Source organism: Astatotilapia calliptera, chromosome 23 (genome assembly GCF_900246225.1).
Source record: "Astatotilapia calliptera chromosome 23, fAstCal1.2, whole genome shotgun sequence".
Classification (NCBI taxonomy): domain Eukaryota; kingdom Metazoa; phylum Chordata; class Actinopteri; order Cichliformes; family Cichlidae; genus Astatotilapia; species Astatotilapia calliptera.
In genome coordinates this window covers 30,787,994-30,804,471 of record NC_039323.1, presented here as the reverse complement: position 1 = coordinate 30,804,471, position 16,478 = coordinate 30,787,994, and the positions used below count along the sequence as shown (strand labels likewise).

Sequence of the window (16,478 nt, the reverse complement as noted above, 5' to 3'; positions counted from 1 at the left end):
GACCCAGCCACATAATTCCGGCATCTCCCCTAACGTAATCCAGAAAAACAAAACTAATAGCAACCAGGACCAAAAACAGTATTGACTGCAACTCCAACACAGCCTATGATACTTGATAAACAAAGCTAAAGCACTGGCAAAAGGAGGAAGCTGGTACTGATGAAGATCAGGTAGGGGTGGGGGTCATACTTGTTATTAATCTCTGGCTCTCTTCCACAGCATGTCTTTTGTCCCATCTTCTATCTCTCACCCCAGCCGGATGCAGCAGATGGCCCCGCCCCTCCCTGAGCCTGTTTCTGTTGGAGGTTTCTTCCTGTTAAAAGGGAGTTTTTCCTTCCCACTGTCGCCAAAGTGCTTGCTCATAGGGGTCATATGATTGTTGGTTTTTTCTCTGTATGTATTATTGTAGGGTCTACCTTGAGGCGACTGTTGTTGTGATTTGGCGCTGTATAAATAAAACTGAATTGAACTGAATAGTGTGGTGTGGGTGGACATGGGAGGGAGGGGCAGGTAACGCAAAAAATAAAAAATCTGGAAGGGGTCAAATACATTTCCATAGCACTGTATTTATTTGTGATCCATGCCAATTACCACGACAGTACGCCAGTTATGTTGTTTTTTCATCTTTCTGTCACCTAATTATGTTGCAAACAAATTATTTCATATCCAGATGCTCATTATTGTAATGAAGCTCGTGACGATAAAGACGATGTACAAGCCAAACAGCAGCCGATCGATCACTGTTCCAATCATCTCCCACTCCTGTGCAGCTTTGGTCCCTTGAAAGCATTAGTCCATCTGAAGTCGGATGGCTGTGAGATCTCTGCTTAATCTCCTCAGTTCATCCAGAACCATCTCGGAAGCTGGCACTGGTTTTACTGGAAGTGTAACACTGTAGATGCTCTGATTGTCCGAGAGGTTTGTGGCACTGGTGTTCATTGATAGTGCTGTCAAAAATAAACAGCCAGTGAAATGCTATGATAAATTGAAAAGTTAAGCATGACCTTGTTGAAGCTGAAGAGGTCCACTGTGATGAGGAAACAGCTGGGGATCAGCAGGTTCACCACATAGAGAACCGGTCTCCATCTTAGCACGATCTTGGGACGAGACGCAGGTACAAACCTTTGAGATTTTAAAGGTTTTCTCCTCCACAGTGATGTGAGACATTGATACATTCACACAGATTAGTGGCTAAAGGTGGTTCTAACTACTGAAAACAAATTTTTGTATATGTCACGGCTGGCGGAGAGCCGTGTGGAGTGGAGGAAAAGGAGGACCCAAAATGCAGCAAACTGATGATACGAGTGACGTTTATTTACAGGGTGGTAGTGGCAAAAACAGGCAATGAAGCATGAGTAATTACAAACGGAAACCTAAACTGGGAGAAACTAAGTGACAAACCTGGGACCATACAAAAGGGGTGCGGGGCAGAGAGACGCAGAGACAGGAACACCATAGAACGCAGACGAGCCGACAAAGAACACAGACCGACACCCACTAAATATACACACACAAGGTAATCAGGTAATCACACACAAGAGGGAAGAACAGCTGAACCTAATACACATGAGGACCGGAGGAGACAAGCTGAACACAATGACAACAGACACAGACTTTCAGAACAAGACAGGAAATCTAGACCCGAACCGGACACAAGGGGGGAGGACACAGAATAGCTAGAACAGAGGAAAATAATCACAAAACACAAAACGCTGGGTCAAAATGACCCAGGACCATGACAGTATAATAAATAATGACAGGAAGATAATGAAGATGCCATGCAGTCTTGTTCATTTGAGATTGTATAAACCTAATTTAAGAATGTGGTGAAACTGAAGTATTTCCAAAAGGGCAGTGCTGCACCACCAGAAAGTGTTACTATAGGGAAGCCCAAAGCTGTCCATAAGTTTGTTGTCATTCCTCAGTGATTAAGAACTAACACAAAGGAAGTTTTTCAGTGCATGAAAAAGCACTGTTGTGAGCAGCTTTAACAGTTCAAAAATACATAATTAAATAAAAGCATGTAAAAAAAAATAAAGCTTACATAGTACGTGATCTCTGAGTAGCTTCCCACAACTAATTCCAGGGTGGAATCAGCTATACTGATATCGTGAGCTCCCACTCTCCATTGGTCACCATCATGTCTCTGGACTCATTCAGGACCTGTTTGGAAGTTGTGCCTTGAATCATCCTAATATCAGTAGCTAGGTTGATATTTAAGAGCATGGTTTTATTTGGAAATATTAGCAAACAGCTTTGTGTTCAGATATGGATTTCAAATTTGTCGAGTGTGAAGTTCACACTTTCAATAATTTATTTTTAGTTTTTTAAGTTTCAGAAAGCCTTATCAAAGTGTATATCTGCTCCAAACGTCAATGAGCAGTTCTGGATATCAAAGGGGAAAGCATAGAACTGACCACTCTGATGGGCTTATCATCATACACATGACCTGTGTTGTACAAGTAGACATAAGGAGTTTTGGTGGAGCTGACTTCATCCAGGCTGGAATAGAATAGAAAAGGATAACAAAACATTTTTAATAATTAATAATAGCAATTTATTTAAAAAAAAAAAAAAAACTTTTAGTAGCAAAAATATGAAATGACAAGTCTTTTAAGAGAGCAGGGCTGAAATTACATATTGCTGTCTCTCCAGTAAGCCGTGATTAGGGTTACCCATGTTAATTAACAGTCTGTTCAATGACCTCCACCACTATAACTTCAAAACTGTCCAGCTTGTAGCCAATCAAAATGTGGAAAACTTACAACTCTGCTATTTGAACATCTGGGACATAAAGTTTTTCCCGAGGGACAGAGACTCATTCAGCGCCACAATCCTTCTCATCCCAGTTCAGTCCCTCAATATCCCACTCCTACATTAAGCAGAAGAAAAGTAAAACTGGTATACAGCCTGCAAATGCCAGTTTAACTGCTGAAATAGAGGGAAATACAACATCTACTACTATACATTTTGTGTAGAGCAGGGTCATGTTAGCAACCCATTAACATTTGTCTTAGGTCTGGCAAAGTTTACTATAGGGCGGGAAAATGTTGCTGTTAATTTCAGCATGTTTCCGTTTACAAACGGAGTCCCATAGTCTACAAAGTCCATCCATCCATCTTCATCCGCTTTGTCCGGGGCTGGGTCGCGGGGGCAGCAGCCTAAGCAAAGAGGCCCAGACCTCCCTCTCCCCAGCCACCTCCTCCAGCTTATCCGGGGGAATACCAAGGCGTTCCCAGGCCAGCCAAGAGATATAATCTCTGCAGCGTGTCCTGGGTCTGCCCCGGGGCCTCCTCCCGGTGGGACATGCCTGGAACACCTCACCCAGGAGGCGCCCAGGGGGCATCCTTGTCAGATGCCCGAACCACCTCAACTGGCTCCTTTCGATGTGGAGCAGCAGCTGCTCTACTCTGAGCCCCTCCCGGATGGCCGAACTTCTCACCCTATCTCTAAGGGAGAGGCCAGCCACCCTTCGGAGGAAGCTCATTTCTGCCGCTTGTATCCGCGATCTCGTTCTTTCGGTCACTACCCACAGCTCGTGGCCATAGGTGAGGGTAGGGACGTAGATCGACCAGTAAATTGAGAGCTTCGCTTTTACACTCAGCTCCCTCTTCAACACGACGGACCGGTGCAGCGTCCGCATTACTGCAGCTGCAGCCCCAATCCGTCTGTCGATCTCCGGCTCCCTTCTCCCATCACTCGCGAACAAGACCCCGAGATACTTGAACTCCTCCACTTGGGGCAGGAACTCATCCCCGACCCGGAGTGGGGTCTACAAAGTCAACTTTATGATTTACTGGTTGAAATTTTTTTTAAAAGCCTTATAACTTAGAATCTATACGTGGTTTCTATTGTCAACATACAGAGAGCACATAGTTAGAACAATAGGCTAGAGCCATTTAAATAGATAACAATTTGAATACATGTACATACACGTACAATGTTCTTGAATAAGTATAATTTAGTGATTTTGTAAGATCTTTTCAAAACATACCAGGACATAAGACATAAGACAGGGTTTGGGCTTTTTCATCCTAAAGACGAGACATATGAATTAGTATATTAGAATCATAAACATTAAGATTACCAAAATGATGACTTTTAATATCTAGTGTGTGAACTGTGTAGACTTACCACTCCTAAAATTCCCACCACGGTGATACTGATGCTTATGTTAAGTGGATTTGAAAAGCTTTTGACAGGACGAATCAGTTTTTTTAGAGAACAAATCTTTGTCAAGCTCTTCGAATAGGGCGACAGGAGTTGGACTGGTGCAGTTAAAAGAAACCACAAAGTCTGAGATCTAGAAAATAAAGAGTAAAGAAAACATAATTATCTTAACTTCCTGCTAATGAAAATAGGCCAGTTCTTTTATTTTTATTGGTATTTTACTCCTGCATAGACAGTAGAGAATGAATATGATCACAACAGTTAAAATCTTGAGATCACAAGTCTGCTGACTTATTCTTTTGGTGTGTACTGAGACATTATGAAAAAAAAAACCAGGATCTGCTGGTGCCACACATTAGGATGAATAAAACTGATTCTGTATAACATAATGTTCTTGGTGAACCTTCTTTTTTGGAAAAGGAAATAAAAGTTATGAAGCAGTATTTACTGTTTAGCAATTTCACTATTGTAACTCTATCAAAGTACAACAGATAATATATGTTAATTTGCATACATAAAAGTTAAGGTGATACTTATTAAGGCGACCGTCTTTCAAAGACTTTGTTGTCCTTGCAGCATGAAACTGAATGTAAGTAAAACATTCTCTTGTCTTACCATGAAGCAGCATGAAGCTGATGATGAGTAGCTCAGCAGCCCTCACCCCTGACATCTTCTGTCTCAGCATTAATTAGCCCTTATTAACATGACAAGTGTCTGATATTATAGATTAAAAAAGCTTAGCCATTGTGCGGATGTCCAAGTGAAATCTGTAAACCACCTGCAGAGACTAATATTGACTTTGCAGTGTGATGCATCTACCATGACACACATGTTCATCCACACACTGTGAGTGTTTGGTTTTAAAACAGGTTTTTAAATCATCTGCACAGCATCCAGAGTTCGGTCTGTTTATCTTAGCTCAGGCGGTAGAGCAGGTCATCTACTGATCGGAAGGTTGGTGGTTCGATTCCTGGCTTCCCCTAGTCTGCGTGCCAAATATCCTTGGGCAAGATACTAACCCCAAGTTGCTCTCCGATGCATGAGTGTGTGTGAATGTTACTTAGAAAGCACTTAGAAAAATGTGCTGGTGTGAATGGGTGAATGCACAAGTTGTGTAAAGCGCTTTGAGTGCTCAGAACAGTAGAAAAGCACTATATAAGAACCAGTCCATTTACTTAACACTGACCTTTTAATAGAAATTTAATTTATTTGTAGCCTTTCAGAGATCCCCTTTGCTGTCTTTTCTGTAAAATGTGAGTAATGTAAGCAAAATGTTCTCTTGTCTTGTCATGAAGCAGCATGAAACCGATGACGATTAGCTCAGCAGCCCTCACCCCTGACATTTTCTGTCTCAGCATTAATTAGCCCTTATTAACATGACAAGTGTCTGATTTCTAAAATAAAACAGCTTAAGCACCATTATATGCAGATAAAGTTGTGTGGATGTCCAAGTGAAACCTATAACCACCTTCAGAGACTAATATTGTTAGGAGTTGGGTTCTGGTTATGTGGTGTTTTTGTCTGTATGTGTTTTTTGGTGCCTCCCTTTTTGTATAGGTAGGCGGGGCAGTGAGTCACTGAACCTGGCACACCTGTTACTCATCAGATGCTTTCCTCAGAAGTGGTCTTTAGGAGCTACCTGACAGAAGACTAGTGTTGGAGTATTGGCGTTTTATTGGAGCGTCTGAAATTCTGCCCCTGCCTGCTGGAGCCCTTGGATTATTTTGGTGACTGTAAGGAGTTTTGTTTCCTCCCTAGGATTTTGCCTCGACTGGTTTGTTTTCCGTCTGGAGGTTTTGGCATCAAACAGTACCAAATCGAGTGCACTACCTGTGTGTGTTTTCGTCACCTGCATGTCCTGGCTCCGAGTCCCCATTCATACACTGTATATATTTTATCCTTGTAAATACCTCCCCCTCACTGTAAATAAACTGTCTTCACCACAACTCTGCCTCCGTGCGTTCTGCTTTAGTGTGATGCATCTACCATGACTTGATGGTACACACATGTTCATCCACACACTGTGAGTGTTTGGACTTCAAACAGGTTTTTAAATCATCTGCACTTGGGTTTGTATGAGTCAAATACCTGTAGAAAAGCAAATGTAAGAACATGATGACTGGTGTCACAGCTTTTTCAGTTTCAAATAACATAACAACACAGCTGCACAGTTATATTTTGTGCTTTTGTGGTTTGATATTGGGATATTGGTGAGGGTGTAAAGGGCTTGTTTATTTTTGGAACATTTCCATTGACAAGCAATTTTTTTCACAATTTGGGTTAATTCAGTTCTATTTAGTTTTATTTATACAGCACCAAATCACAATAACAGTCGCTTCAAGGTGCTTCATATTGTAAGGTAGATCCTACAATGAGACATACAGAGAAAAACCCAACAAACATATAACCCCAATCATATGGTTAAGGCTGGTTTGATGGAAATAAACCAAAATTGCATATGTATGTCTTGATTTATGGGCCTTTAAAAAAGAACAAACTATCCAGATACAATAGATCTTTTTAAAACAAAAGCAGGAAGCAGTTAAGTTTAAGGTGCTTACATACAGTATATGGACAAGTTGGGTCCCCTACACATTATACCTACAGCAGTTGGTCAGGCATGGATGGTAATATAAAGGAAGGTTTGAGGATTGCAGATCTTTGTCAGAAGAGCATAATTTTGCAGAGAAACAAACTAATTTTACAAAATACAAAAACTACCAGGGTTAAAATTATTAGCCTCCCTGATGCTAATAGCCATTTGTGTATACTTTGGCTGGATAACAGTTTAAGTTGTTTATTGTACTTTTTAATAAGTATAAACTCAATTCAATTTTATTTATACGGCGCCAAATCACAACAATAGTCATCTCAAGGCGCTTTATATTGGAAGGTAAACCCTACCATGCATACAGAGAAAAACCCAACAATCATATATGGGGCGCCGTTTGTAAACTGAAACATGCCGAAATTAACAGCAACATTTTTCCACATTTAGCTCTAAATCTTACAAAAACATGTTTTTTCGAGTCATTTTTTTACAACATTTAGTAAAATATTTGTAACTTTTCATATTTAAAACAGGATTTTAAATGTTAAATCTAAATGCTAAATGTTAAATCTAAATGTTAAATCTAAATGCTAAATGTTAAATGTAAATATTATATTTAAATGTAAATGTTAAATGTAAATATTATATATAAATCTAAATGTTAAATGTTAAATCTAAATGTTATATATAAATCTAAATGTTAAATCTAAATGTTATATATAAATCTAAATGTTAAATGTTAAATCTAAATGTTATATATAAATCTAAATGTTAAATGTTAAATCTAAATGTTACGGGAAACTAAATATTTAGCTAATATGCAAATTTATTGTACGGGTCAACGGTAATACCAAAATAAAAGCTTCAAGAAAACCTCCCGCGCTAAAGTGTGCCGGTCGCGGTCAGGTTCTGTGTTTGCGCTCCTCTTACGGTCACTTTTGACTGCCATGAGCTGCTTCGACTATTCCCTACCAGCATGTCCAGCGATTTAGCTGAAAACATTGGAAGAGCCGTTTTGTCGGCCATCCAACGATTCAGTGGTAATGCACCCTCGACCTCACAAACGCCGCAGCACTTGGTAAGTTTATTTTATAGCATTTTGGACGGGTTGATAGCAGTGTTAGCAAAACTAGCAAAGCTAAATTACTTAGCTAGTCCTCAATTATTTCATTTGGTAGGCAGCAGACAGAGATCGAACATCATACAACTCTATTTATTTATTTATTTGGTAGGTAGGTAACAGTCGTTCTTGATGTAAATGTTTCCTTAGGAATCCAGCAATGCACCTGGACCAAGTAGACCTGCCGTCTCCACTGGGATACCATACTGCTCGGTAGGCCTTCTTACACATATCATTTAGCTGACTAATTTTTGTTTTTTCTTTGGTGTAATATGTCACCTTAAATTAAATCCTGTCAAAGTAATGATTCTGATTCTACATACATTTCATCTTCTTAGGGGTCCATTACTAGCAGTGTCACATCACCACCAACAACATTCACAAGTTTTACGTCATATTTTATTACTGTTTTTGCTGTGAGTGTCTTTTGATTGCTCACTTTCATATTTTAAAACTATTGATAAAATATTACTCTAGCTAATCTGTCACAGTACAATTGCCTCAAATTACCCATCTTTTGTTATAGAATTGTGCTCATTGAGATTTTCTGTGCCGTGTTCTAGGATGGTTACCAAGGAAGGCTTCAGATTTCCAAAGAGGAATTGGAAAATGTTCTTTCCCTGAAAACATCTTTTACTGAAGCTGCATCTATCCTTTCCATCTCCAGGCCCATTCTGTATAAGTTACTGCAAGACTATAATATCTCAGAGTCAAAATTCAATGTAATCAGTGACCATGAGTTAGATCAGATAGTGTCCCAGATAAAAACTGAACATCCAAATGTTGGAGAAGTGATGCTGATGGGTCATCTGCGTTCCAAAAACATAGTGGTTCAAAGATGGCGCGTAAGAAAGTCACTGCGGAGGGTGGACTCGGCTGGTGTTCTATCCAGGAGAAGAACTGCAGTTGCTCGGCGAGTATATTCTGTGCCTCATCCAAATTTCATATGGCACATAGATGGAAATCACAAACTGATTCGTTGGAAGTTTGTTGTTCATGGTGCAATAGATGGATACAGCAGGATGTTGATGTTTCTTCAGTGCTCCAGCAATAATCGAGCTGAGACTGTGAAAGCCCTCTTTACTGCAGCTGTTGGACAATTTGGCAGACCCCTGCATATCAGGACTGATCACGGAGGAGAGAATGCTCAGATTTGGGAGGACATGCGAGCAAGCAGGGGTGAAAGCTCTGTCTTAATGGGAAGTTCTGTGCACAACCAGAGGATTGAGCGTTTCAACCGAGACTTAAACAACAACTGTAGCCGCATTTATGCACCTATATTTTATGAATTGGAATCACTTGGTATCCTAGACTTAGAAAATGCAACAGACCTATTTTGCCTTCATTATGTGTTTCTACCACGAATCAACCGCACTTTGAAGGAATTCAAAGCTGGATATAACAATCACTCTGTTTCCACTGAAGGTAATAGAACTCCCATCCAGCTTTTTGCCTGCGGAACTCATGTGTCTCATCGTCACAACCCAGAACTTTCTACAGCAGAGGTCTCCATACCCTCCTTGTCAAACTCTGAAAGTAGGTTTGTCCCATTAAATGACAGCGATTTACAAGAGCTATATACAAGCATTCACCCTTTTGAAGAAGACAACAATAATGGTAAAACATTGTTTCAACGAACACAGCAGTATATTTTTAACAAACTTGTAAATGTGTGACCTCAACCACAGGATACCAGTGATGTTCTAAAGAGTGATGACACTTAATATTCTTAAATGCTGTACAGCAAATGCAGTTTTTGTACTACTGCAGAAGCCCCTCCCCTCTAGCAGTGATGCCTCCTGCCACATAAGGACTCAGAATTAATGACTGACAGTGACTCATAGGCTATTCAGAAGGCTACAACCACTTTAGTTTATGGGTAAAACCAGTTATTCAGATTGAAGTAAAGATCAAATTCACACTGTAATACAGTATAACAGTGAAAATTATCAACATGGAACAGTCAGTCTTTAAATCAATTCACAAGATTATCTACAGTATTGTTTTAATCATTGTAAAGTTGCAATAGTCTTAATAAATGTTGCTGTTAGATGTCTAAGTAATCCTGGCTTGTTCTACAAAGCATGTTTAGTATACTCTGTGCATAAACTGTTTTGAAGTGTCCTTGTTTAAAAAAGAAAAGCTTAATAAAATTATTGTATTACACCAGTGACTTTATTGATTTGTCGTTGAAAATACAGAGTTAGCATTTTTATAAATCTATTGAAGCTTTGAAAATTATTACATTTCAACATTAAATGCAGTCAGAATTTATTTCAACTATCTTGTATGAAGCAAAGTTACTTGAAACTACAATTAATGAACAAGATTAGAGTTAACAAACCCACCATTTTAATTTCACTTTTTTGGAACATGTTTAGATGGTGCTGAATAAAGCTCCATTCATGAGTGCTACTAAGAAGCAGTAATGAAAAGCATCATCATCAGCCATTGTTGTTTCATTCACAAAAAGCTGAAGCTTATTTGCACATGTGTGTGCAATCGGGAGATGTTTGCTTTCATCGTGAATGAATGTTATTTTAGGAGCTGGTTGAAAACCTATGGCTGGAACCTTGCTGCTCCCGGTGGCAAAAGCCAAGATGTGACCAGGCCTCAAAGCCTTCACAAATGCCTCTTCATCCTTGGTAAGAGTCCTTTCTCCAAGTGAGTCTCTCAGCTCTTCATCTAAAAACAAAGAAAAACTACCGTTAACCTGGGGACACTAAAATAGTTAAAGCTTGAGCTAACAACTAAATGATGGCTAATGTTTTTATAAAAAATACAGAGGTTCTGTCTTTGCCTTGCTTGTCAGTTGTAAGCTATCATACATCTTTATTCCTGTTTTGTGTGTGCGCATGTGACATAAAAAGACAAAGTTTTACTTTAGTGTCCCGAATTGTTTCATGGCCAGACTACATTATGTGAATTTCTGCTTACTTTCGACACACTGGAGAAATTCCCGAAATTTGACCACCATCAGCTCCTCTCTAACTATTCTGTTGCTCCCAAGGACAGAATAGCTTGGCCTGAGAACCCCAGCAATTAAACTGGCTGTCAGATCTTTGTCCTCCCCCGATAGGTCAAGCAGAACACGCAAACTGGGGTTCTCTCTCAGGAGTGATAAAATCTAGACAGAAAAGTTTCAATAATGGTTAAATTCCAGTTTTAAATATAAAAAGTAGCTCACTCTAAATGATTATAAAATAATGACCAATTGATACATAAAAAATATAACTCTCACTCCATAGTAGGACAAGCCATCAGTTAGTTGATCAAAACAGCTTTGCCGTTGCAGAACTGCAAGGTATAGAGCTGCATTTTTCACAAACAGATCTTTATTGGCCATGGTGACTGTGAGTGGAAGACCTTCAACTTGATATCGCCATGAGTTGCAGCAGCTGACTGCTTCCTCCAAATCATGTTGAGTTGTTGCATTTACAACCTAAATATTTAAGAAAAACACTTTAAATGTTTGTTTTTTTACCAGTGTACACAAATACTGCAGATGGTTCATTTTAATTGGACTCGAAATGCTTTTGTTTTGGTTTATTTGGCTGTATTTCACCAATATTTTTTTTTTAACAAAAAGGAAACAAATTGAAAATATAATACATGGAATTGCCTCTAATAACCAAAAGTGTATTTATTATATATTATAAAAGAAGACCAGAAGACTTGTGAATATAGGAAATATTACAATATTCTTGTTATAATATTGCAATTCACCTTTTTCAGATTCTCTCTTAACTCAGGGTCACCTATATCATCCGGTGTTAGGTGTACTTGAAGAATGTCTCCTGACACAATGTAGTCTACTACATGTGGAGAGAGAAAGGCAGGTGCTTCTCCACCTTGCACTATTATCGTGGACAACATCCTGCTAATGGTTCGATATACTCCATTTTGCAAGTGTAGGATGTTAAATTTCAGTGTGCATCCATTTGGTGTAGCTGAAAAATAACACACAAAAAAGTATATTCTGTACAGACCCCAAACTGATATCTTGAGATTGACAGACAAAAATGTATTACTTTTTTTTTTTTTACTGTTTCAGACACACAGAACATAACAGATTTATTATCTGTAGTCATTTATTAACTTGTTAATGTTCTGTCAAACAATGTTCAGATCAGGTGGTTGTTGCATTTGTAACATTATAAAAACGAGTGTCGTCAACAAGCCTTTAGGCCTTGAGTAAGTAAGTTAGTTAGTTTGACTGCGAAATCCTATTACCTTCAAAAGCACCACTGTCCTGAAAGATGGCCTTCACCAGTAAACGGAAAAACTCCCGCCTTGGCCCCCCAAGGTCAGCAGCATCTTCCTCTGTATCATGTTCATCGCTTGCAAATGTGACATAAAGCATCTCACAGCTTTCTGCAAACTTGGGTCTCTTGAACTGACGCAAAGCAGTTGACCACACATTGGCTCGACTGATATGGAGTTGTCTTGTTCCTGGTGTAATGACTTTCTCACTATGAGCTCTAAGAAGACCTTCAATTTCTTCTTTGCTGAGCTTCTTAAAAGACCTATATAAAAAAGGGACAATGACAAACAGATCTTGGGGAAAAATGGAAATTTGCTGTACATTTGACTCAAGTGCACAGAGTTACAACATATAATTATGTTGTGATAGTCCATATTAAATTAGTCAGAAATGAGCAATTACCTTTGTAATTGTGTAACTGCAAAAAAATGATGCAAGTAAAGATGCAAATAAAATATTCAATTATCAAAGGTTACTTTCAAATCTTACCTTGAAATATGGTAAGTCTATCAGACTCTTCTAGGAGGCTACGCTGAATTGCCTCTTCAAGAGCTTCATCTTCCTCCAGAAAAATAGGGCTAAGTAGATAAGAGATATTAGAAATCATAAAACATGTCAGCCTTGAAGAATTTCTCACACTACATCATTAAAAAAAAAAAAAAAAATTAAATGTAAATCCTAAAGTTGCAGTCATTCAGCAAAAAAACCCCAAACATGCAAATTGGAAACTTGCATCAAAACAATATCCTAAACAACATCTAAAATGAAGGATTTCTTTAACCCCTAGACAACAGCTTACACAAATTCTGCCACATTATATGGAAACATCTGCTGTCCCTCCGCCTGTCCCTCATTTTCACTCTCTTGAATGCAGCTCTCTGTTTCCTGATGCTTGGCCTCACTTTCACCTGGTGTTGTAGACAACGCATGATGCACTGAACAAAGGAAAGAAGGTCAGCATGACTTGCTTCATAATGTTAACAGCCTTTATATATCCTTATATTAGTTTAAGTGAAAGTTGGGCACATATTCCTCCTTGGCTGTAATCACCTGTGATAATTCGTAAACATTAAAATGGTAAATGGCCTGTATTTGTATAGCGCTTTTACTAGTCCCCCCTAAGGACCCCAAAGCGCTTTACACACCCAGTCACACACTGGTGAAGGCAAGCTACAGTTGTAGCCACAGCTGCCCTGGGGCAGACTGACAGAGGCGAGGCTGCCATATCGCGCCATCGGCCCTTCTGGCCAACACCAGTAGGCGGTAGGTGAAGTGTCTTGCCCAAGGACACAACGACCAAGACTGTCCGAGCCGGGGCTCGAACCGGCAACCTTCCGATTACAAGGCAAACTCCCAACTCTTGAGCCACGATCGCCCCAATCGGACAAATTAACGATGCTCTCATCAAACAAACCCCCCAGGAATTATTACGCACTGCAGTAACAAAATCTAGCTGGTCATCGAGCTTAGAACCTCACTAGGTTTTCATTCACGTCACATACCTCGTCTTCTCCGGCAGACTGGACTTTCAAAGTCACTATCAGACAGCTCTTCTGGTTCCTCCTGAGGGAAAAGAAAGCATGTTCTACATAAAATCAAATACAGTTGCACCAAATCACTGGTAACACAGAGGCACATGGCTGCACTAAAAACTGTTTACACCTGCTGAAACTGCAATATTAATTAATACAATTAATAAAATTATATTAAGGGAACAGACTCACTTTTTAGACAATAAATATTTCTGCACTGCAATATAAAATGTTTACCTGTGCAGGTTTTTGTATCCCTGCCATTATATAGAGGCAGGTGGTGGAACAAATCGAGCCAACTTCTTTCTTGCTAGAAACATTTGGTTTCATTAGTCGTTTACATCCTCTAATTGTACTCAAATACTCAAAAGGGAATGTCTGGCCAGTTGACAGTGCAAATGTTCTTCTGAAGATTGCTGTTATTTCTTCTCTAAGTTGTGCTTCAGACCAGTCAGATGTAAAGGAGATCTTCCCAATAAGGCCATCTTGTGCTAGTTTTGCTCGTGAATCTCCTCTCGGTATGAGAAACGTTGATGCTGAAGACAAGGGCAAGCACACAACATCTTTTGTATAGTGTTTGCAGGTCTTGTTTTTTCTCACAAAATGTGAGCGCGTAGCATGAGCTTGAGGAACTGATGGAAGAGGAACCTGAAATGAATTCAAACACAGATACAGATAGATACCTATGCATTACAATACATCCGTAAGGTTTCTGTTATCTGTTCATTAAAAACAAACAAACAAACTGTAGACTCAGACCATCTTACTATTGTCTACCCATTACACAGAAAACTGAACCTTTTGTATCTTGTAGATTAGCATTTGGTGATTGTTGGTCAAGTTGGTGATTCAGTTCCCAGGTGCTCTAATCTAGAGCTCCCAATGAGTTTATCCGACTATGACTGTGTGCGAATGTTGGACAGAAAAAGTGCTTGTATTAATCTGTGCATGTGAATGGGTAAATGAGATCTGTTGTATAAAGTGCTTTGAGCACTCAATTAGAGTAGCAAAGGCCTGCAATTAGGTCAGTGTGTATTTGGACCCTAACAAGTTTTATTTTGTTGCCCGTTTACTGAAACATATTCCAATCAAAATTATATCATGGACATGATGTGCAGACTCAGCTTTAATTTAGGGTATCCATATTAAAATGATGATGTCATTACCAATTAAGCAGATAAAAGGCCTGGAATTGATTTGAGACGCATTTTGAAAATTTTACTGTGAACAGACAACATGCGGTCAAAGAGAACATAACAGAAAAAAGAAAATTAAGAAATTAATACAGCCACTACAGTGACCATCAAAACGATGAAAAATATTGACGTAAAATTTATTTTGCGACACCACAGAACAAATGATAGCGTATAATATGAAATGATAGATGTTTTCATATTGTCATATCGAACAGCCCTAATACAGAGGGTTCACTGCAAGGTGCAAGCCACTCATAAGCCTCAAGAATAGAAAGGCTAGAATGGACTTAACAAAAAAAAAAAAAAAAAAACATCTAGTAAAAGCCAGCTAAATTTTGGAAAAACATTCTTTGGACAGATAAAACCAAGATCAACCTCTACCAGAATGATGGCAAGAAAAAAGTATGGAGAAGGGTGGAACGACTCATGATCCAAAGCATACCACATCATCTGTAAAACATGGCAGAGGCAGTGTGATGGTTTGGGCGTGCATGGCTGCCAGTGGCACTGGTAGTGTTTACTGAATATGTGACACAGGACTGAAGCAGCTGAATGTGTTCAGAGACATACTTGTCTGCTTAAGTCCAGCTAAAAGTAGTCACATTGATTGGGCAGCATTTAATAATAAAGATGGAAGTTGACCCAAAACATACAGTCCAAGCACCCCATGACTTTAATAAAGTAAAGAAATAGAATATTCTTGAATGGCCAAGTCAGTCACTGGATTTTAACCCAATTGAGCACACATTTCAGTTGTTGAAGACTAAATTTAGGACAGAAAGGCCCACAAACAAACAGCAACTGAAAGCCAATGCAGTAAAGGCCTGGCAGAGCCTTAGTAAGGAGGAATGCCAGCACCTGGTGGTGTCCATGACTTCAAGACTTCAGGCTGTCATTGCCAACAAAGGGTTTTGAATAAAGTAATAGAAATTATCATTTTATTTTCAGTTATTTAATTTGTGTAATTACTTTAGAGCCTCTGAAATGATAGGATTGTGTTTACAAATTAATTTTTCCCTCTCACATTTTTATGCATTCATTTAGTCCAACCCACTGAATTAAAACTTAAAGTCTGCACTTCAACTGTATTGGAGTAGTTTCATTTTTAATTCATTCTGGTAATGTACAGAAGCAACATTAGAAAATGTGTCTGTATCCAACTACTTATGAACCTGACTGTATATCAAAACCAGTCAGCTAAGATAAGATAACATACCTTTATTAGTCCCACAAGGGGAAATTTCATGATAAATGAATTAAATGATATGTGTAAGAAGGCCTACCGAGCAGTATGGTATCCCAGTGGAGACGGCAGGTCTACTTGGTCCAGGTGCATTGCTGGATTCCTAAGGAAACATTTACATCAAGAACGACTGTTACCTACCTACCAAATAAATAAATAGAGTTGTATGATGTTCGATCTCTGTCTGCTGCCTACCAAATGAAATAATTGAGGACTAGCTAAGTAATTTAGCTTTGCTAGTTTTGCTAACACTGCTATCAACCCGTCCAAAATGCTATAAAATAAACTTACCAAGTGCTGCGGCGTTTGTGAGGTCAAGGGTGCATTACCGCTGAATCGTTGGATGGCCGACAAAACGGCTCTTCCAATGTTTTCAGCTAAATCGCTGGACATGCTGGTAGG

General features: G+C 39.1%; 2 protein-coding genes and 1 pseudogene across 5 annotated transcripts; 1 reads left to right on the top strand and 2 right to left on the bottom strand.

Moving 5' to 3' along the window:
* Window positions 1-789: 789 nt before the first annotated feature.
* Window positions 790-4,840, bottom strand: LOC113016547 (5-hydroxytryptamine receptor 3A-like; annotated as a pseudogene).
* A 2,733-nt stretch (window positions 4,841-7,573) lies between these two features.
* Window positions 7,574-9,654, top strand: LOC113016397 (uncharacterized). The gene is made up of 3 exons (XM_026159211.1): window positions 7,574-7,799; window positions 7,992-8,054; window positions 8,405-9,654. Exons 1-3 carry the CDS (start codon window positions 7,698-7,700, stop codon window positions 9,515-9,517), a joined length of 1,278 nt encoding a protein of 425 aa, XP_026014996.1. The 5' UTR covers window positions 7,574-7,697; the 3' UTR covers window positions 9,518-9,654.
* Window positions 9,655-10,211: 557 nt separating this feature from the next.
* LOC113016950 (G2/M phase-specific E3 ubiquitin-protein ligase-like) lies at window positions 10,212-14,059 on the bottom strand. Of its 4 annotated transcripts, XM_026160172.1 has the most exons (9): window positions 13,875-14,059; window positions 13,608-13,668; window positions 12,905-13,040; window positions 12,595-12,683; window positions 12,075-12,367; window positions 11,568-11,791; window positions 11,083-11,283; window positions 10,779-10,968; window positions 10,212-10,526 (listed from the first exon to the last, which is right to left on the bottom strand). In XM_026160172.1, exons 5-9 carry the CDS (start codon window positions 12,202-12,204, stop codon window positions 10,219-10,221), a joined length of 1,053 nt encoding a protein of 350 aa, XP_026015957.1. In that variant the 5' UTR covers window positions 12,205-12,367; window positions 12,595-12,683; window positions 12,905-13,040; window positions 13,608-13,668; window positions 13,875-14,059; the 3' UTR covers window positions 10,212-10,218. The 4 variants fall into 4 exon arrangements, with proteins under 4 accessions (XP_026015957.1, XP_026015958.1, XP_026015959.1 ...); XM_026160173.1 differs by lacking the exon at window positions 12,905-13,040; XM_026160174.1 differs by lacking the exon at window positions 13,875-14,059 and having other exon boundaries at window positions 13,608-13,801.
* Window positions 14,060-16,478: the final 2,419 nt, after the last annotated feature.